This window comes from Ptiloglossa arizonensis, chromosome 10 (assembly GCF_051014685.1).
Source record: "Ptiloglossa arizonensis isolate GNS036 chromosome 10, iyPtiAriz1_principal, whole genome shotgun sequence".
NCBI lineage: Eukaryota > Metazoa > Arthropoda > Insecta > Hymenoptera > Colletidae > Ptiloglossa > Ptiloglossa arizonensis.
Window position 1 is genome coordinate 16,556,727 of NC_135057.1, and position 21,625 is coordinate 16,578,351.

The following is a 21,625-nucleotide window of genomic DNA, read 5'->3' on the forward strand; positions in this document are numbered from 1 at the left end:
TCGTATCTACCGGCCCGTTTCCGCTCGTTTCCATCCGGTGTGTCTTGGCAGTTCGTGACCCCTCTTCCTATTAATTTCGCTTACGATGTTTTCGCTTGTAAACGATTCTCGTTCCCCTTTTTTTCTCTCCGTTCCAGTCCCCCTGACCACTCCGTGTCCAATTTATTCGAGGCAACGTCCACCTTGTGCCGATTCGGTGCGTTATGTATATATTTTTTCGATACGTTTATCCGTACGACCCGGTTCTTCTATATAGAGTGATTTAAAATAAGGGGACGAAGATTTAGAAATGTACAGTGTTCGCCAATCTAGTTTCGTCTAGATAACCAAAGATGACAAGGAACCGACCTAAGAAAACCAGACGAACGCCCTTCTTTTCGCACCACCCTGCATAGATTAACGTTGAACGGTTAATTGTAACACAACACTGCGTCCGTCTCGAATCAACGAGGTCGCGTTTCAACGTTCCCCCAGTACGCGCGAAGTTCCTCGGTTACTCCTTGGATAGGAAGTTCGGAAGTGCGTAGATATATTATTGTACTACGTTATATATAACATTAAATTACATCACTTATACATTCGTATCGGCAGGTTGATTTTGCGAGAAACATTTCGCGGATCGAAGCGCAGAATATTTTCATCCACTTCTATCTCGTCTACCTTCTTCTTCGCTCTTTCCCTCGTATTAACGACGGTACGCTTTGTGAAATCGACCGTTGTCGAAAAATATTTTTGTGAAACTGTCCCACGATCTCGGGACACGAATTTTTCGCGACTGTTTTTGTACGTTCATCTCAACGAGGTGCTGCGAATCGATCCGCGAATTCGCGCGACGATCTCATAAATTATTATGCGATTGGGCCTGGTCGCCCGATCGAGAGAAACACTACGCTAGATACGTATAACGTGTACATAAATAAATAAATATACATATATACGTATGTATATATGTATTTATTTATCTATGTTTATATATATATATATATATACACATCTAGTTATTAAACTAATACTCCAATGGTTGTAATTTACAAGTACAGCAATACAGGGGCTCGAGTCTCGCGACCTAAATCGCGCACGGAGCTTCCCTCTCCGATGAATTTATTAACGTTAAACACTCTTCTCGCTGTATGAATTTTAAATTCGAAGAACAATCGAGTGGCTTCGATTGTTCGAGCATCGAGTATCAGAGTTTCGGCGCGCGTCAAGAGTCGAAGCATCGTACGAAATTATTTTTAAGCGCTTCCGTTTGTCCATATTTATCGAATTACAAGAAAATTTCAGAAAACAAAGGTCGAAGAATAACGCATTGTTTATAATGGTATATACATTGGTACATACAATGGACAATGGCATGTACATTGCATCACCGGAATAAACATATTTTCATCGTCGTTTTCAGTGTTAATTGAATCCATGACGAAAACGCAGCGGCTCGTGAATAAATCGTTAACTAAATTAACGCACGGTACGTGTTTGCCGCGCGCTCCCGTGCAAAGCTTTCGACTTTTCCAAAACGTCGGGCGCGCTTTCGACTGACCTTCGTTGTATACGGGAACGCGCGTCGAGCGGTTGATAAATTCCCGTGGGCTCGTTCGTTAGAGTTACGCGTCGAGTCGACGTTATTCATTAATACAGGGAGAAAAAGAACACGCGCCTCCTATTTGGCGTCGTCGATCGGTTCTCGGCCAGTTCGAATGCGCTCGAGCAATCGAAAACCCGGTTACCCGCTCGAGACTCACCGATTGTAACTTTTCCGCGCTTCGCAGCGAACCGGGTTCGTTGACCGGTAGAATTTTCGCAAGCGCCTCGGTCGAGCTTTGAATCGCCAATTGCGCGATTCGTCCGAAATAAACGGAACTTTGTCCCGACGGTAAATTCGGGAAAATAATTCGTCGGCGCCGGTAGCCTTCGAACGCCAACGAAACGCAAAGAATTTACCCTCGCGTGTTCCTCTTTCTTTACTCGAGGAACAATCGATCGCGAATAGGAAACTATTTCCCGAAAGGTGGAAGGACGCAAGAACCGTACGAGAGAGGGAGGAAACGTTCCGTTCGCGTTCCGGGAACGCAAGCTGTCGAGTGTTTGTGTGAGCCTGCCGCTTGAGTGTGTAAATATTGAAATAAATTAATAAACGAAAAAATTAAAAAACCGTTCGTGTACGTGTACGAGTAGCATGTGGAGCACACCACGAATGGACGAGACCGTCGATACGATTGTCGATTGCATCTGATTCGTTGCAGGGAACGATTACGAACGAAACGCGGATCATTGTCGACGAAACGGAGGACGCACGAAATTTCTTCGGGCTTAGCCAGAATTTCTACGTACCACGCTAACGAGTATGCGATTTTTGTAGATTCGGTAGCGTCTTCGGACTGGCCCACGTCCAAATTCACCGTATCCTCGGTAAAAATTTGCTCCAGCTTCGATACCGCCGCGCAACACCGGCAGTAAACCGTTTTAATTATTTCTGGCCGGAAGTCTCGCGTCTCTGATTTCCATATTTCATAGGTCGCGGTCTACGCGGAATAACCGCCGGCCCACCTGTACGGTTCTCGTTCAACTTCGCGACTTTCGACCCGCGTTTAGTAACGCGCATCTCGATCCTCGAACAAACGCGTAAAACGTTAGATTGGCTCTTTCTTCTCCGCGAACATTATTCTATCGGATAATAACGGTACTATCAGAATCATTCGCGTCGATTGCATCGCCCGAATGCGGAAAATAATCCGTACTGTTATACCGTATCGTTAAATAACGCCGAGATAACCGGATCGCAATTATTCCGTGCTCAATGTAAAACGTGCTGAGAATAAACACGATACACGGCATCGCGTCGAGCCCCGAGGAAGATAACGATACTTTTAATTACTTCGTTCCGGGACGAATTTTAATTATATCCAGGTGCGAGGAATCTTTCGATAAACGTGGGAGATGATCTACAGAGGGAAGAAACGAACGCACTTGTCGTTGTTTCCTCGAGAGTCCCCGTTCGAAATTTCGTGCGTCTCTCGCGAATAAAATGAGAGGAAGAAATAAAAAAATGTACATATATATGTGTATATATATATATATATATATATATATATATATATATGTATGTATGTATGTATGTATATACACGTACGTACGTACGTACGTTCCCAATAAAATGTGAAAACCCTTTTCGGGACTGTGATTAATCTCCTGAAAGCACCTCCAACCATTTTTCCCGAGCGCCCGCGTACGCGTATATACACGCGAATGGCTGTTCGAAAAATGAAATTAAAGTCACCAGATATCCCTGTTGTCGAGTATTCCAGCCTTGACGTTGCTGCACGTACACGCGCACACACGCGTTTCGCAATTCGCAGTGTGATTTTTGCGAAACGCGACGCTAGCAGGGGATTTCGTTGGATAAGAGCCGAACAAGCGAATTTGGAATACCTTTTCCATTATACGGTGGTAGTTCGGAATTATGCGACGATATTTCACACGGAGAAACGATTTGTTTCCACGACTATTCACGTTTAGCTTCGATTGTATACGATACACCGTTGCTTTTGTTCGATTCCGAAATGGATTTGATTACGGTGCGCGCGCCGTGGCCGTTTGAAAATTCGCGGACACGTAACGTTCCAAGTTGAACAATGCCGCGCGATCCACGATTGTGTAAAATCGACCGTGCCGGTGGACGCTTAACCGTTATGCCATAAATAATCGAACCCAATTCGGTTAATCGAGTACAAACGCGAACGAGCGATCTTTTCGCGCGAAAGTGCAGCCCGATAACGTTTCGTTCGACCGTAGGTATACACTCGTACCCTGTGCACACGACAGAGGATGATCGATAATATTCAGGACGCACTCGACGTCTCTAATCCCCCTGTGGGGAGATTTCACACCGCGACCGGTACTTTGCCACAATTTTATTCGAAGCCGCGAGCTCGAGAATGGAGCACGAGGCACGCGACGTTGAATCGCCGACGAATCGTCCGTCGGAATTACAGGCCGGTTCGTTTTATCGCGCGCGTTTCCACTATGACTAGCGTTCCCCTTTGAAACCGGAAATAAAAGGGACTGAAACGTTCCACGTGGCGCGAGCTTTTCGATAACGCAACCCACGAGAGTTGCCGGGAAAACGGAAACGCGATAATCGATCGTGCCCTGCAACGCGTAAGACACATTTTTCATAACTCCTCCAATTTTCGAGAGGATCGCATCTTAGGGGAAACGGACGACCTACCGCGACCTCGTCGTTACTTTTATGTCAAACTCGAAGCACCGAAACCATTTGAACGGAGCAGTAAGAGAGGAAACGGACGAAAGGTACGAGTATCGTATACAATTCGCGTCGATCCTTTCGCTAAACGCTATAAGGATCGATCGAATCGATTTTATTCGCTCTACGATGCGTGTACTTTGCTATATCGTGCGACAACCGAGTAACCAAGGTCTGGTGGAAGCAGTTAACGCGTTAAAGAACGTTCGTATAATTTGGTTTCTACTAGGTTATTTTTATGGCGGACCGATTCATCGATTCGATACGCTTCTCTCTGTTCGACATGGAAATTCCCTGAATTTTAATTCCGCTAATTCTCTTGGTTTCGTTTGCGTACGCGCGGCGGTGGCCCTTCAACGTAGATACAAGGCTAACGCAAGCTTCAGACCGCGGGAGGGAAATTTTTGAACGCGAACGCCAATATTTGTAATGTTTAAATAAGTCCGATGGAGAGTTGATTCTCTTTGTTTATTCTCCTTTTCCTTCCGTTTCGACGTGGATTCTATTCCCTTGGAGCCGGCGGTGGTAGATAGTACCGGTTTTTCCGCGATCGTCGCGGTTTATTTTTATACAAGGCTGGCGGGCCGTGCGGACGCCCGACGAGTAACGTTGAAAACGACGGAAAAGAATGAAACGGAAGCGACGAAGTATGCGCGGGGACGGCCACGCCGAATTCAATGAAAAATACACGAGTGTTCTCGGGGAAACTTCGTTATCGAGGTAAGTTATAAAATCTGTGGGAACCAGAGTGCCCTCTAATGTACCCGATTAATGTTTCATGTATCGCGACGCAGTTTGTTTCGCGAGCTTTCCGTCGAAAGTAATTTTCGACAAGCGTTCACTCTTCGCAAAATGAACCGTAATTTAACTCCCGTAATCCCACGTACGAGACTTTTCCCATAAGTTGTGATAAACTTTTAAGAAATTAATATTTCCCGCGAAAAGCGAACAACGAATTCTACGTTTTGTCGATTCGTTAATAAGAGACTGTATACGAATACGTCGATACGTTCTCTATTGTCGATCGTTTCCTTTAACGCAGCATAATTTAGCAAAACGTAGATTTTGTAATATTTTCACATAATTTGAAATACGTAATCGCATCGAGCTACGAGCTTTTTGCTTTCTTCGCTTTTCATCTGCTGGAACGCGTACGCGCAGAATATACAATGCTCGTATAAATTTATCTGCCATTCCATTTGAAGGGGCGAGTGCTGCCGTCACTCTAAAGGGTCTCTGAAGGGTCACGCATCGATATCCCATTTGTTTCGGAAAGAGCATCGGTGGATCCCAAAGTACCGGAATAAAATGTTAATCCTATCTCTCGTCACCGACGAAACGCGTAAACCCGTATACGTAACGCGTAACACCGGACTAAACGATTCGACGGAATGTAGCGTCATTCGAAACGGTTTACGTATACTTGTATATCTATAATAATCCATGCGAGAAAATGGGAGACCGTACCACGTACAAAGGCCATCACCGTGGAATTAACGATTCTAGACAAAACAGCTCTTAACACTTGGCGTACCTCGACCTGTACAATACGGTTGCTTACGATTCGCAACCGATGAAAACAATTGAAGCGTGCACCTGGCAGTTAAGCGAAGGGCAAAAATTAAAACTCTAGAGGGTTAATTCGGTTTTCCTTCGGTAAAGGGCTACAGTCGGGTTAAAACGAACCGGTCGCTCAGGGCTGTTTCCCCAACTTTGACAGCTTGCCTTTCCGTACGAAAGACAGAGAACCCGAGCCTGCAGATTTGCGGAACGAGATAAGAGATAGACTCGTGAAATAACTAAACGCTAGAGCGAGGGTAGTTTCCTCTGTGGCCTCCGGCGGCTAATTAATTTTCTTCCAATTGTAGTAGAAATCAGAACAATACATCCACTTCGAAGGTATTCCTAACCATCCCTGCGCATAAATTTTGTACCGCCTTCTGTAATGAAATCCATTGTACCCATTCACTGAAATCACAATCCCCCGTTACGTTCCTCGAGAAAACTTTGTCAGTTTCCCTTCGCAAGCGTATTGTTTGGCAGATTCGAGTATATATATATATATATATATATATATATATATATATATATATATATATATATTTATATACAAAATGTTGCTTCTTTCATGGAGATAGAATAGCGCAGGATAACGAAACGGTATGGTGACTTTGATCGATAGGTTCGTATCGCTCCGTCTTGTAAAAGGACAGAAGAAATTGGTCGGACGTTTGAAGGAGAATTAGCGAAATTCGTAGATAATTGGTAGAATCGCGCGCAACGGTCGCATAATTAAGTGGAACGATGTACATACACGCGGCGCGAATCGCGAATCATTAATTCCTAGCATTAGACATCGATTACTCGAGCGCCACGCGAACTGGACGAACGTGCAAATCGCGATAGGGACGGCCGCGCACTTTTCTGTTCCCGGTTTCTCGCGTTGCGGTTTCCGTAATGAAACTTTCCCCCGAGATCTAGATAGGTGCGTGGCTGCTCTTTCATTTTCGTTGACGCGGCCGAGCGGATGCTTTTAATACCCATTGAAAATACGCGTGCACGTACACGGTACGTACAATTTCGTTTGGCTCTCGCGCGATGCGCCGACCCCTTTTCCACACCTTTCTTCGAACCAACGATTCAACTCAAGCGAGCGTTGAAAACCAGTCGGAAAACTTGGATCCAGAATATTCTACAGGATCAACGTGTCCCCATCCTGGGTAATTTTCCGATGGAAAACCATGGACGCGTAGTTAACAACGAATAAACGCGATTCAAGGCGTCCTACCGTGCGCGGTAAACTCGAACGTGTCGTAATTTATTTTCGTAGAAGTACACCGCTCGAAACATTTCAAGTTTATCCTTCGGTAAGGTACTTAACAAACATGCTACGGGAGAGAAAATATTACACGGTAGATCGCAACGGACCCGCAATAGTTCATTCTACGAAATGTTAATCGTTCGAAAGAGCACGAGCTTGGGGACCGTTGCGACCAGGCAATAAGTTACCGATACAACGTTAAATTGGAACGCAAAAGTAGCGATAAGCGACCGTTTATCTGGAATCACGTGAGACCGTAGCGTTAAGCGTAAAAATTGATTTCTAACGATACCGGTTTATTAAAGTCTTCGATGCATGTACCGCAGTCGTTCGGCTTACACGCGTATCGTAGATGATATCGCTTCGAATTGATAACAGACCGATGTTTGTTAAGCCTGCAATTACCGTATAATACAATTTTATTGCGATCATTTGACAAGAACGTGCTTCGTAGGCAAGTCGGACGATATTCCCACTGACGAATTTCGAAATGCGAAGCTCTAGATACGGTCTCCCCTTCCTCCGACAACAATGACGAAACATCGGAAAACCGATTCGTTCTGGCGTACTTATACGAAACTATCGAAAGGCGTTCTTATCGGCGCGATCGTTGCAGTGATTTCGTTTAATAGTTTCTCGTTCGAAACGAAGAATTTGTACGCGCGAGAGCCGCCAACGTCATTTACTTCGATACGAGATAAATGACGTCGACAAAGTACATTGTGAAATGTATTGTAGCGTGTTATCGTTTCGCGCGATCGCTTCTTTAATAGTCGTCGTTTAATCGAACCACAACTTCCTTGAAATACTCCAATGACAGATAATTGTGCAATTTACGGTTCCGGCACTTTTTCTCAGCGTTTCAAAGCGTTTTAATCGATCTACGGTATCGTCGAAATCCTTGATATTGTACAAACATACTTTGAGGGAAAGTCGGTTGGATTATCGAAACAATAACGAGAACCTGCACCGCGAGAAGTGAAAATTGGTGTCGCGGTTCCATTGCGGCGAGTCAGAAACTCAAAGCATCGGACTATTGGCAAGTGGTATTATTAAATACTTAGAATTCGCGCGTCTCTGTGGCCGAATACCAAGAATGTTCGGTCGAAAATTACGCTAGCCGATCGCTGGTGTCGCGGCACCGGCCCAACCGACGCTAGTTTGCATTTCGATCGCACATTTTCCGCGCTAGCTGTAATAGCTCGAGCGCGAAATAGTTGCCAATGCATCGAAGAATGTCCGAAGCGAACGTTCGATCGTTTTCGTCGCGTTCGTTGCTCCGCGAAATTTGAAATTCTTCGCGTAGTCCCGAAAATCACTCGAGAAGTTGCGCCCCGATATTTCATTAAAAAGGGAACGCTTCGTTTCTGGTCGACAGCCCGTTGCAACGTAATTTCCTTCCGCTTAAACATTCTTCAAGACCGATAATCCGCTTGCAAACTATATCTCCCCTTAATGAGCTTGGTTGCTTTAATTTTTTATTAAGTCGCGAAATCTTCGTTGCGATCTTTATGCGTCTCGGCGTAGATTCGATAACACCGTTCTCAACAGAAGAACGGATATGCAAACTTTGGAAATAAATTGCCGATAATAATGGTCTTTATTTCCATAATCGTTACTAGGAATAAGCATGCCACGGTCGTACTTGATATTCGCCGCGATACCGGACCCCACGCTCACCGTACTTTCGACTGAAATTATGCAATTTCGCGAATCATTTCGATAAGGGAGCGCCGAGAATCTCACGACTACCACCGAGATCGAGTTCTTTTCGTTGGTCTTTAACGCCGGTAATTACATCCGAGAACAACGATCGGTTTCTTTGCAAAAATCTTTAAAGAGATTCGCGTTACTTTACAAAATTTACCCGTAGATTGTTCGTTTCTACGTACATCTACGATATTATCCGCGTTCTCGACTTCGGGAGGCCCCGACGTAAGAATATTCAAACGACATTTAAATTTATTAGAGCGGACGCGGTTGGTCCACGATGTATTTTATTAAACGGCAGGTATTGTTTCGCAACGCGTGCACGCGTGGAAAAGGTTCCCTAAATTTCTACACAGAACCGTGAAATTTTAACAAAACACCGCGACCGCTGGGAAATTTTTAAAGATCTCGCGAAAGCTTTTCGTACATCGCGAGTGTATATCACCGTGTTCGTTTCCCCGTGTACACGGAGTTGTTCGCGGAGCCTCCGTGGAATATTCTCGCGGTTCGCGGCGAAATGCATGAAAAAAGAAAAAGCTACCGCGCCGACGGACGTGTGTGCACGTTCGCCGTTGCATTGTACGGTCGCGTTTGCAACGCCACTTTGCGCGTCCCGAATCGTTGGTTTCCGGCGCGGCGACGTCGATCGAGTGGCTGTCGATTAAAGGAATTACGTATCTCGCGATTCAAGTAGCGCGTAACGAGCGAGAGAGCTCGCGATCTCTACGACGAACTGAAATTCAGGGCCGAAGTGGTTCCAATTAATTGAACGATTTCAATTGAAACAGGGCCGCAATTAATTGGAATATTTTAGTCGGGGGGAAAAATATAGCGGTTTCATCGACGAAACAGCTGACCGACGTCGAAAATATTTACCACGAGAATTCGAGCAAAGATGACGCGAAAATGGTGGGTGCGTGAACTCTGAACGTGTACCACGAAATTAATTCAAGAAACGCCATTCAATGATAAACTAAACTCGGCGCTTTAGGAATTCAACGTTTCCGCGTTCCATACTATCTTTAGCAACAGTTCAAACAGAGAACGCACAAAGTTGTACAATGGGTAGACAGCTGCTGTCACCAGATGGGCGGGACGCTTGGAAAGAACAGCCTGGGACAAAAGAAATTCAAAGAGCGGAGAATATCAACAAATATTGTCCTTGCGTAGAGAAGTGCATTTATATCGTTGTTACAACGGTTGAATTTCTGGACATCTCTGCAGTAACGAATTCCTTTATGGTATTTTTAATTACCGTTTCTTTAGAGAATCGTTCCGTTATAAAGAAACGATTAAATTAAACTTTCGTTATCATTGTTCCGCGATGGTGTTAACGTAAAAACAAATAATGTTTCGTAATCCTTGCTCGGCCTTTAAGATCCGTTTCTCGGCATAGATAGCGGCGAGCGTTTCTCGTCTACGTTCGAGTACGCGCGTCGAGCATCGCCGGAGACAATATCGTACGCCGTGAAAATCGAAGCGTGGCAAGCGAACAAACGTATCTGTGCACGCGCATGTCAAGGTGCCCCAATTTGCGTGCGAATACGTGGAAAAAGCTCGCTGGGTAATTTACAATACAACGCCTAACTATAGTGTCGGGCATTGTTGAGAAGGAAATACTTTGCGCAAAAAAAAAAAAAGAGACCGAGTTGCAACGAAGGAAGGAAGAAGAGGGGATAATAGGAAAAAAAGCAGCGAGTAGGCTTTCGCTGTGCCATCCCCGCGGCAACCAGTGTAGAAACATATAAGCGAGCCCGAGGATCAACCTCTCCGAGATTTACAGTCGGACGACTTCCTTCGAACCATCGAAACTTTCCCGCAGACTATCGACCAGAGTTCTCGACACTTCGCCGCTACGATCCGCCCGGTACGAATATTAACCAGGAATTGAATTTATCAACGATTATTCCATAACGGGCAATACCTTGAAGCAGAACCTTGAAGGTGTTTCAAGCTTCCGTTATTTTTCGAAAAGAAAAAGTTCGTTTGGATCGACTTTCTCGAACTTGTGTCTCGCGGATAGCAACCGAACGTACCGGACGATACGAGTTTCCAGTCACGCGAGTGTAACTGCGTGCAAAACGTTTCCAAATCGTTACAGGATTTCTTTCGGTCCCTTCTGTGTTTTACAAACACGGCCCGTACGACAGCACGGTCGATAACGTTTCAACGATCGCGTCGCGATGATCAAAGGGAATACAATTCCCGTTTTACTCGATTTGACTTTTACCCGCGTGGCGTTAATTAAACAATTTAGCGCTTCAGACGGCGTCGCGTTTACCCATTTACACTATCGGATTTTCCTGTCGCGTGGCAATTAAGGTTCACCCATCGGATAAACGACAAACACATTTTAGTCTTCCCGGGCTCCCTCGCGATAGAATTCATAATCCAATTTCCGTGAGGCGCGATAGTTTTTCGGGTTATTAATCACGAGGCCGCGGTCCCGGTCTCTCGTGCACGGACACGGCGATATTTCGACGAGAAAAAAGCAACGAGAGGCTCGAGGTGAGTCCAGTCGCGGCACGGCGAACGATAAATTTACGTCGTTAATTCTCCGGCAAAGCCGAATTGGTCTGCCTTTGTTGCGCCCCGCCTGCCAACGGCAATAAATTTACGATTTCGGTATCGGGGCCCTGCTAAAAGGTTACCGACAAATTAATAACTGGTCAATCTATATATATATATATATCGATATATATCGAGATATATATATATATATATATATATATATATATATATATATATATATATATATATATACATATCGAGGTCTCGCTTCGAGTCCGATAAGACTCGTAATTATGTCGCGCGTAACGCGAGCCTTGCTCCCTTATTTCGTGAAAAATTCATGGCTCTTGATTCGCCAATTACGGGAGACGTAACCGCGACCACGTTTCGAAATTGGTAATACGATTTCGCGATCAAATATTGATCTCGGACGGTTCTCGGTGGTAAAGGTTGGACGCTTTTATTCTCGGGGCGTTCGCGTGTTCGTTGCATTAAGAAACAACATTAGCGAATCTAGGACGTTTCTACTTTGAAAGCTAAGACGTACAAGAGCCACGATACGTACACAAGACGATCGAAAGAAAGGGTTTCGGGTCTTTGAACGCGCCATAATCGCTCCGGTAGCATTTTTTTCGCTCGATTCGTTATCGAGATATCGGGCTGGTTCGATATTCGCCAAAGGTTTCTTGCGAACGCAAAAACACTCCGAGTGGGGTTTATCTAGACGTCCATTCGTTGTCGCATTAATTTAGCGAAAACCATGGCACAGAGCTTAACCGACGGAATTTATAGCATTGCACGGCCGTTAGTGATTGCGATCGGAGTTACATACTATAATGCCCGCTTGTAGTTAGGAAGATTAATAATGCCTTAACTGCGAGATTCGTTGTCCAAAGTTGCGAGCAAAGCGCGCGAAATTTCTCCAATTCTCTGGCAGCAAGGGAACGGACAGTCGAAACAATTTCTCGGGATCTTGTCATTTGTAGTTCCATGTCGCGAGTGCAACACCGTGCTATGTAAATTAGACGCAGCAATCCAAATCGCTCAGAAATTAAGAAGCTGCGCTCGTCGGTGCATTCGTCGCGTGCGAAATTGTCTTCGAATATATTATTCATTTTGAAACATTGTTACATAAGAAAGTTTCGTCGATACGATGAAATTTCAATGTTCAAAGTCACTTTTTATCAATTTTAGGCACTCGTCGACCTTCTCGCAAAAGGTCTCGCGTGAAAAGCGCTCGTTCCGATCGCGATCCCCTCGGTGCAAACTCGTCGCAAGTGGAACGAGTCTGCGTCTGACCAGAAACTGTCTCTATTCTACTTCGAGACTCGTAGCTGCTCCTTAGCCAGAGAAGAACGTATGTCGCAACGCTGTCGTACTTTTAAGGTTTACTCGTTAATAAATTCACGATCGTTGATATAATTATACATTGAAATAGGAATAATACATTTTTTCTTTACGCCGTAGCCAACCACTTAGAGAATTATTTCGGAACTGCTTTACGTTGTGCTCGTTATCGTTTTCGTAAAATAATCAAGGTTCGTGTATCTCGTGTCTGTAAAGGACTTTTCGGGCGAAGAAGAAACGATTAAAAGTAAGAAATGGACAGTGGAACGAGAAAAGTATATCGAGCGGTAACGGGAATCGCTCCGCCATACGTCATGTACAATACCACCGCTGGCACTTTTTACGGATATTGCATCGATCTACTGAACGATATTGGATCGCTAGTGGGTTTCGATTACACCATCAGGGAATCGTTCGATGAGCATTACGGACACAGAGATCCGCGTAACGGCAGCTGGAACGGCATGGTCTACGAATTAATGACGAATATATCGGACATCGCCGTGGGGCCGATATGGATCACGTCCGACAGGGCGGAGGTAAAAATATTGACTGCGAAATGAAAAGTAAAAATCGATCCGTTGCATAAGGATCGCACGGATCGTTGCAACGGTCAATGGGAACCTCGCGTTTTTCCAGGTGATAGACTTCACCCTTCCGTATCAGGGACTGAGCGGTTTCGCGATAATGATGCTGAAGAAAAGGAAACAGATCTCGTTCCTTCGTTTCTTAATGATCCTGGATATTGAGGTCTGGCTGGGCTTCGCGCTCGCTTTCCTCTTAACGATATTTCTGTTATTTATCCTGGAGAGATACTCCCCCTTTAGCTACCGAAACAATACCGAAAAATATCCGAACGAACCGGACGATCGATTCTGCTCCTTGAAGGAGTGCTTCTGGTTCGCGTTCACGTCGATGACCCCTCAAGGCGGCGGGGATATCCCCAAAAGTATATCCGGGAAAGTGGCAGCTGCTACCTGGTGGCTCTTCGGCTTCGTCATCGTCGCCGCGTATACGGCCAACCTCGCGGCTTACGAGACCCTCGAAAGATTGGAGAGGAGCATCGATTCCATGGACGATCTTCGTAAACAATACAAAGTACGGTATTCCACGTTGGCTAACTCTTCCACGTTCAGATACTTTCAAGGGATGAAGAAGGCGGAGGATATGCTATACGCGTAAGAAGTCTCTTTTTATTCGCAAATACGACTGCACGTACGACGTCATGTTCTCCTGATACTAAAGTTATAAATTCGGCACTACGGTTCCGCGAAATTTTCGAAATTATTAATTTCCAATTTTTCGTGGACACGACGTCACCCTTCCGGGAATTCGTGACACGAAGAAAGGGATAAAAGAGGGTGAAATTCGAATAAAACAAAACACCGTATTCGTTCGAATTCAAGTAACTTTTATTTTCATCGAAAAGTCTCGTACAATCGAATCAACGTGAAATGCAACCGAAGCGACGGGGCAATCGCCGATTTAACCATTTCTGTGCAACCCGCACCTCTGTCGCGCAACCAGCGCAGCACGGCTGTCGTCGAGTTCGCACTCCTACGGGGCCAGCGCCTTCAAGATGCAACCGGCGTAGCAGGAACGTCCTCGAGTTGGACACTGTTACGGGGCGCCTACATGCGCCGCTACGATGCAACCAACGCGACAGAGCGGTCACCGGTTCCGTCGTTCCCACGGGGCCCTAGTTCACAAAATCGAACCTTCAGAGTTTAGTATCAGAAGAACATGATACTCCAAGAGACATTCTTTTTTCACGCATTCTACAAAATGACTTCATTTCTAAGAATTTCCACTAATTGGAGCTTGAGAAGAGTTTCAAATGAAATTTTGCCAATTTTTGAACTTTAGTACTATCAGTGGTGTATCGTAGTCAAGGACCCGAGATGAATCTTGCGAGACATATTTATTAATAACGTCACGAATTCAGAAAACCGTGCAAAAACTTTGAGCATTCAATAGGATCGGGTTGAAGAAATGAAAGGAAGCAAAGGAAAAAAGAAAACTTGTGTTGTTACTCGAGGTGAATTTATTGAAATACATCATTACATTGGAGATACAATCACTTTCTTTCGTTTCATTAACCTATTCATACTTTCATACGCATTACGAAAATGTTGTTTTCTACTTGTTCATGTATCTTAAATAACTATTCTAAGTTCGCAGCCAATTAGCTCGGTACTACCCGCGACGAAGAGTGAATGTCCTAGTATAAATAATGGCTTAAAAGATCATTTCGTTGAAATATTCTTTGTTCGCAACGGAATTGTTGTCATTGATGTCCAACCGACATTGTCAAGGCTACACGTATCGATTATCGATTCCCAAGTGTTTATCACGAAGATTTTTCTATCTAAAAAAGCGATTAATTGAATTTCGGCGCTTTCAAGTAAAAAATGCAACTTTTATACGTATTGTGTAAATTATAAGAATTGAATAAATCTTAAATTAATGTACCAAATAGACAATTATTACTTTCTATGCTTTAAAACTTTACGAAACACTTTTTACCTCGAATCTCGATCAAAATCAATTTCTTTAAGTTACTTAATCATTTGTAATGAATAAATAAGATGCACATTGTTCGATTAATTTTGAGAACATGCATAAATGTTAGTAACAATCGCGGAAATGAACAAACATTCACCGAAATCAGTCGCTTTTGCAGATTTTGTCTTATCTTGATGTTTATTTATCATAATTATTAACAACCATCGTAGGACCAAAGTTTAAACAATTATTAACAATGTTCCTACTATAAATAATAGCTTAAAAGCCATCAATTTCTTGAAATATTCGCTTAAATCGAACAAATAAAATCGAAGTAATGGTAAGTCACCTTCTCGAGGGTATAAATAGAACCGCCGACTGCCGAAAATTTCATTCGCCCGGGAGTCTCCGCGGCGGACGGAGCTCCTCCTCTGGGGGACCTCGACCCTCAGGGCCAGGGTGGCCCGCCGCGGAGAAAGGTAGACCCGCGGCGTATTCCCGGCGGGCGGAGCTCCTCCTCTGGAGGTCCCGGGCCAGGGTGCCCCGAGTCGTACCCGCGGCGGACGGAGCTCCTCCTCTGGGGGACCCGGACCCTCCGGCCAGGGTGGCCCCACGCGAAGAGGGGCCGTACCGCGGCTCTTTCTTTTCCCACTTTATTTCCACTTCCCCTACTTCAAGAATTTCTAACTTTGTTAAAATTTTTTAAAAAATTCTTAGAAATGACGTCATTTTCGCAAAATTCCGAAAATTCTCAGAAATGACGTCATTTCCGCGAAATTCCGAAAATTCTCAGAAATGACGTCATTTCCAAGAAGTGGCACGATAGAATACCTCCTCGCACTTCATGTTCTCCTGATACCAAAGTCTCGAAACTCGTTTAAAATTCGCGCCTCGGGGAAATTCTTGGAAATGACGTCATTTCCAAGAAGTGGCACTATTGGAATACCTCCTCGCACATCATGTTCTCCTGATACCAAAGTCCCGAAATCGGCGATAATTTTTGCCAAAGTTCAGTAATCTTCAAAATTTTTGACCGAAATTCAGACTTTGGTATCAGGAGAACATGATGTGCAAGGAGGTATTCCAATCGTGCCACTTCTTGGAAATGACGTCATTTCTGAGAATTTCCCCGAGGCGCGAATTTTGAACGAATTTCTGTACTTTAACGAGAATTTTCACGGTTTTCGAGACTTTGGTATCAGGAGAACATGATGTGCGAGGAGGTATTCCAATCGTGCCACTTCTTGGAAATGACGTCATTTCCAAGAATTTCCCCGAGGCGCGAATTTTGAACGAAATTCTGTACTTTAACGAGAATTTTTCACCGTTTTCGAGACTTTGGTATCAGGAGAACATGATGTGCGAGGAGGTATTCCAATCGTGCCACTTCTTGGAAATGACGTCATTTCCAAGAATTTCCCCAAGGCGCGAATTTTAAACGAATTTCTGTACTTTAACGAGAATTTTCACGGTTTTCGAGACTTTGGTATCAGGAGAACATGATGTGCGAGGAGGTATTCCAATCGTGCCACTTCTTGGAAATGACGTCATTTCCAAGAATTTCCCCGAGGCGCGAATTTTGAACGAAATTCTGTACTTTAACGAGAATTTTTCACCGTTTTCGAGACTTTGGTATCAGGAGAACATGATGTGCGAGGAGGTATTCCAATCGTGCCACTTCTTGGAAATGACGTCATTTCCAAGAATTTCCCCAAGGCGCGAATTTTAAACGAATTTCTGTACTTTAACGAGAATTTTTCACCGTTTTCGAGACTTTGGTATCAGGAGAACATGATGTGCGAGGAGGTATTCTATCGTGCCACTTCTTGGAAATGACGTTATTTCTGAGAATTTTCGGAATTTCGCGGAAATGACGTCATTTCTGAGAATTTTCGGAATTTTGCGAAAATGACGTCATTTCTAAGAATTTTTTGAAAAATTTTAACAAAGTTAGAAATTCTTGGAGTAGGGGAAGTGGAAATAAAGTGGGAAAAGAAAGAACCGCGGTACGGCCCCTCTTCGCGTGGGGCTACCCTGGCCGGAGGGTCCGGGTCCCCCAGAGGAGGAGCTCCGTCCGCCGCGGGTACGACTCGGCCCACCCTGTCCCGGAGGATCCGGGTCCTCCAGAAGAGGAGCTCCGCCCGCCGGGAGTACGGCGAGGGTCCACCCTTCTCCGCGGCGGCCCACCCTTGTCCTGAGGGTCGAGGTCCCCCAGAGGAGGAGCTCCGTCCGCCGCGGAGGCTCCCGGGCGAATGAAGTTTTCGGCAGTCGGCGGTTCTATTTATACCCTCGAGAAGGTGACTTACCATTACTTCGATTTTATTTGTTCGATTTAAGCGAATATTTCAAGAAATTGATGGCTTTTAAGCTATTATTTATAGTAGGAACATTGTTAATAATTGTTTAAACTTTGGTCCTACGATGGTTGTTAATAATTATGATAAATAAACATCAAGATATGACGAAATCTGCAAAAGCGACTGATTTCGGTGAATGTTTGTTCATTTCCGCGATTGTTACTAACATTTATGCATGTTCCCAAAATTAATCGAACAATGTGCATCTTATTTATGCATTACAAATGATTAAGTAACTTATAGAAATTGATTTTGATCGAGATTCGAGGTAAAAAGTGTTTCATAAAGTTTTAAAGGATGGAAAGTAATAATTGTTTATTTGGTACATTAATTTAAGATTTATTCAATTCTTATAATTTACACAATACGTATAAAAGTTGCATTTTTTATTGGAAAGCGCCGAAATTCAATTAATCGCTTTTTTAGATTGAAAAACCTTCGTGATAAATACTTGTGGATCGATAATCGATACGTGTATCCTTGACAATGTCGGTTGGAGCACAATGAAAAATTCCATCGTGAACAAAGAATATTTCAATGGAATGATATTTTTAGCCATTATTTATACTAGTACATTATTAATAATTGTTTAAACTGTGATCCTACGACGGTTGTTGATAATTATGATAAATAAACATCAGGATATTGCGAAATCTGCAAAGGGGAATGTTTTCAGTGAATTTTCGTACATCCACGCGATTGTTATTAACATTTACGCAAGTAATAGATGGAATCAAAGTTCCATCGATCTCTCTCGACACGCAATACAAACGAAGTTACTAAACCGTAGAGATGGAAGGAATCAAAGTTCCTTCGATCTCCTGGTTTAGTTCTGCCGAGCGATTAAATTATAGTAAAAATGAGGTAAAATTCGGAAAGAGGCGGCGCAAACTGTGGAGTTGGTCCTACTAGGTCGATCCTGTTTCCCCATAGTGGGCCCGATTCAAGAGAAAGTGGCCAACGTCGCTGTTGGTCCATCGGTGGATGAAAAGGATCGTAGTTCGAATCTCGATTCGGCAATGGGAAATCGACCAATTCTTATTCTCTTACAAACACGAAAATTTCGACAAATACCTACAAGTCTTCTGTTGATTGTGTTCGTGGGGTCGGGGTGTACGGGGGATATAGAACCGTCCAGTGACCTGGATTATCGATCGATTCTTGTTCGTTTGCGATCTCAAATCGTTCCACGAATTCATCCACCGAGGAGTCGTAATCTAATACATTTAAATGCATGTGCGACCCGAGCGAAGCTAACAGAAAAGAAAAATGTTCGAACAGATCGTGGAGACGAATGACCCTAGATGAAAATACCCCCGAGTGGAACAGATCCAAGTACGCCGTCTGGGATTATCCCCTGGAAGACAAGTTCACGAAAATGTATTACGCGATGGATGAAGTGGGATTTGTTCCGAGCGTGGAGCAAGCCGTGAAGATGGTACGGAATGTAAACCGCACTTACGAGTTCGCTTTTATAGCGGAAGCTATGACCATAAAATATCTGATGCTGACGAGCTGCGACTTTAAACAGGTCGGCCATGAATTCAGCAAGAAACCGTTCGCTTTTGCCGTGCAAAAAGATTCTCCGTTGAAGAATAAAATCGACGACTCGTGAGTATCGAACGATTTTTCGCGAATCGTTTTTCTAGCATAATTCAACTCTAACATCGCAACTTTGAACGATAAAAACTTTACTCTTAGCGTCTAACGATCCGACAAGAAAACGAAAATTTTCTCTCTCGTTCAAACCGAAGTATTTTTTGCATTTGCCGATACATGTTTTAAGAGAATGAAACTTTGATTTGTACAATTTTCGAAATTCGATCTTAGATTGTCCTACCGATTTAGTCGATCTATGTTTTTGCTAGCTTAAGAAAATTTGCATACCCTGAGAAGACTTGTAACATATTCCATTCTTTCATTATACAAAGGATCGCGCGTCTGGAAACTCACGGGAAGTTAAAAGACTTGAAGAAAAAATGGTGGGACGAGAACCCTTTGAGAGCGAGCTGTCCGTCCGAGAAAGATTTTAACGCGGGCTTCGGCCTCGAGAATTTGGCAATTGTATTCTCGCTGATACTCGTTGGTATATTGCTCGCGATTTTAATATTGTGCCTGGAATACTTCTGGCATTCCGATCCACAACGACGGCGGAATAAAAGAAGACGTCTCTTTGCGAGGACACTATCGATTCGTCCTCGGAATGCCGCAAGGACCGATGAAATTTCTAAAATCGAAGAAAACTCGAAATGGAACTGAACTCTTGTCTAGCTGGAAATTTATACACGTTTACACTTTTTCATTTCCGCGCGTAAGTATGACTAAACGTTCTCTAAAATGGTAATAAACGAGAAAGGTCGAGCAAATTCGAATGTAACGAAAAAGTATTGTTTCCTCTGAACATATATTTTCCATTTGTACGCCGGCTCAACGTGTCACCTTGTAACGAACCGCCCGAACATGGCTCGCGTTCTAAAAACACGTACAAATACCGAGATTTTAGTCCGTTGCTTACAGGAATTAACTCTAATCGGTTTTCTCGTCACTTTCCCCGGCAATGAGAATTTCTTTCGACATCGATACAAAAGTCGATACTTGTCGCCTTCTCCATTTTTTGTATCGATAAACTACCGATGTTTGCGCGTGTTAATCACTTTATCGTTGAATTCGTTTTAAATTCGGTTCGTGGGTCTATCGTAAGCCGGCACTGCTTGTCCGTTAGAATTCGAGTCGACGGTGAAAAGAATGAAAACACGCTGAGAAAATTTTTTGAATATTTATCGCTAATATTTATCCTTTCAGACCTTTTACGAGCCCGGGATCCGTTGAATCCGACTCGAACACGACTCCATTAGGAAAGGGACGCTCGCTCGAGCAAATAAATTCCACCGACAAAAAGGTTTTATAGAGGCGACGAATAAAGGAGAAGAAACCGATTGTACCGAGTGTATATACGATCGACAACTAACGAATGGACCTTTGCCACCTTCTTTGCAATAACCATCGTGGATCCCGTCGGTTCGATGTGTTTGACTTTTCACCGCGTACTTCGATCTTAAAAGCAGCCTTCCACCTTTCCCTTTGAAGTGTTAATTCACACCTCTGGCAATAATAAAGTTACTCGTAGATCCTACCGAGCGTCCCCTGTGTTTCGCTTAACGAACATTCGTAATTTACCCGAAGCGATCCGAAACTGGAGCGACGCGACTCTCTCTCGTACACCATTTCGAGAAAAGAAAACCGGTGCAGGTTGGAGGAGGCGGGTTGCATATTCGTCACGATCTCGCGGAGTCACGAAGGTATCGATGGCACGTCGAAATGAAACTTTCAACCGGCGTGCCGTGGAAAAACTAACGATCGCCCATTCGAATAATCGGATAACGGGATCTACGGGCACGCGAGGCGCGAGGCGCGAGGCGCGAGGCGCGAGCATGCAAATGCTCGCGGAGAAGTGTCGCGGTGTTTACGGCCCTCGGGGCTCGCAGCGTGCGTACGGCTCGAGTGTTCCCGTCGCGTCGCGCCAAGCTCATCGACGATCGAGAATTTTTACGAAAGTGAAGAGGGGAAAAAAGGAAGAGGCAAGCTGCGTTGGTGCGAGCAATTGATTAGGTCATCCCCGCGGCAACCGATGGACAAACACAAATAAAACAACCCGAACCACCCTTTGATCCGCGTTTCGAGACTACCCCCAGTTGCTCCAACGATTTCCGCACGCGATAACCCGGAACGTCTGCCGCGGAGGACACCGTATCGTTGGGAAATTAGCTCCTCCATCGTAAGGAGAATCGTTCCGAGGGATTCACGCAAAGTGCGGCATCAATTTTCTCGAAGGGAATCGAGCGCAACGTTTACGGGAAACGTTCGACCCTCTCGCTCTTTCGCCGATCGAGAAATGAAGTTCTCGTCGCGAACGTGTCGCGTTCTACTCGTCTTCGCTTGCCTCGGACTTTGCGGGAAGTTTCCCGTTCACGGGCGGGGAAACGTAGCGTTCGACGGAAAATCGTCCACGTCGACCAGGGCTGTCAACCTTTGTAAGTAATCGCGCCGAAAAACTCGCTCGAATTTGAAATGTTTCGCGTTCGAGGTTTCGAAATCGAAGTTCTCGAGGAA

General features: G+C 44.4%; 1 protein-coding gene across 1 annotated transcript in view; it reads left to right on the plus strand.

The window, feature by feature from the left end:
* Positions 1 to 21,625, plus strand: part of Ir25a (ionotropic receptor 25a) — a 69,427-nt gene that overhangs the window by 43,609 nt on the left and 4,193 nt on the right. Inside the window, exons 2-10 of the mRNA XM_076321268.1 lie at positions 12,501 to 12,663; positions 12,870 to 13,192; positions 13,293 to 13,831; positions 18,797 to 19,126; positions 19,447 to 19,761; positions 19,872 to 19,997; positions 20,318 to 20,414; positions 20,578 to 21,106; positions 21,160 to 21,546. Of these exons, the coding sequence (XP_076177383.1) occupies positions 12,908 to 13,192; positions 13,293 to 13,831; positions 18,797 to 19,126; positions 19,447 to 19,761; positions 19,872 to 19,997; positions 20,318 to 20,414; positions 20,578 to 21,106; positions 21,160 to 21,546 (2,608 nt within the window). The 5' untranslated portion in view covers positions 12,501 to 12,663; positions 12,870 to 12,907. The remainder of the gene's footprint in view (positions 1 to 12,500; positions 12,664 to 12,869; positions 13,193 to 13,292; positions 13,832 to 18,796; positions 19,127 to 19,446; positions 19,762 to 19,871; positions 19,998 to 20,317; positions 20,415 to 20,577; positions 21,107 to 21,159; positions 21,547 to 21,625) is intronic.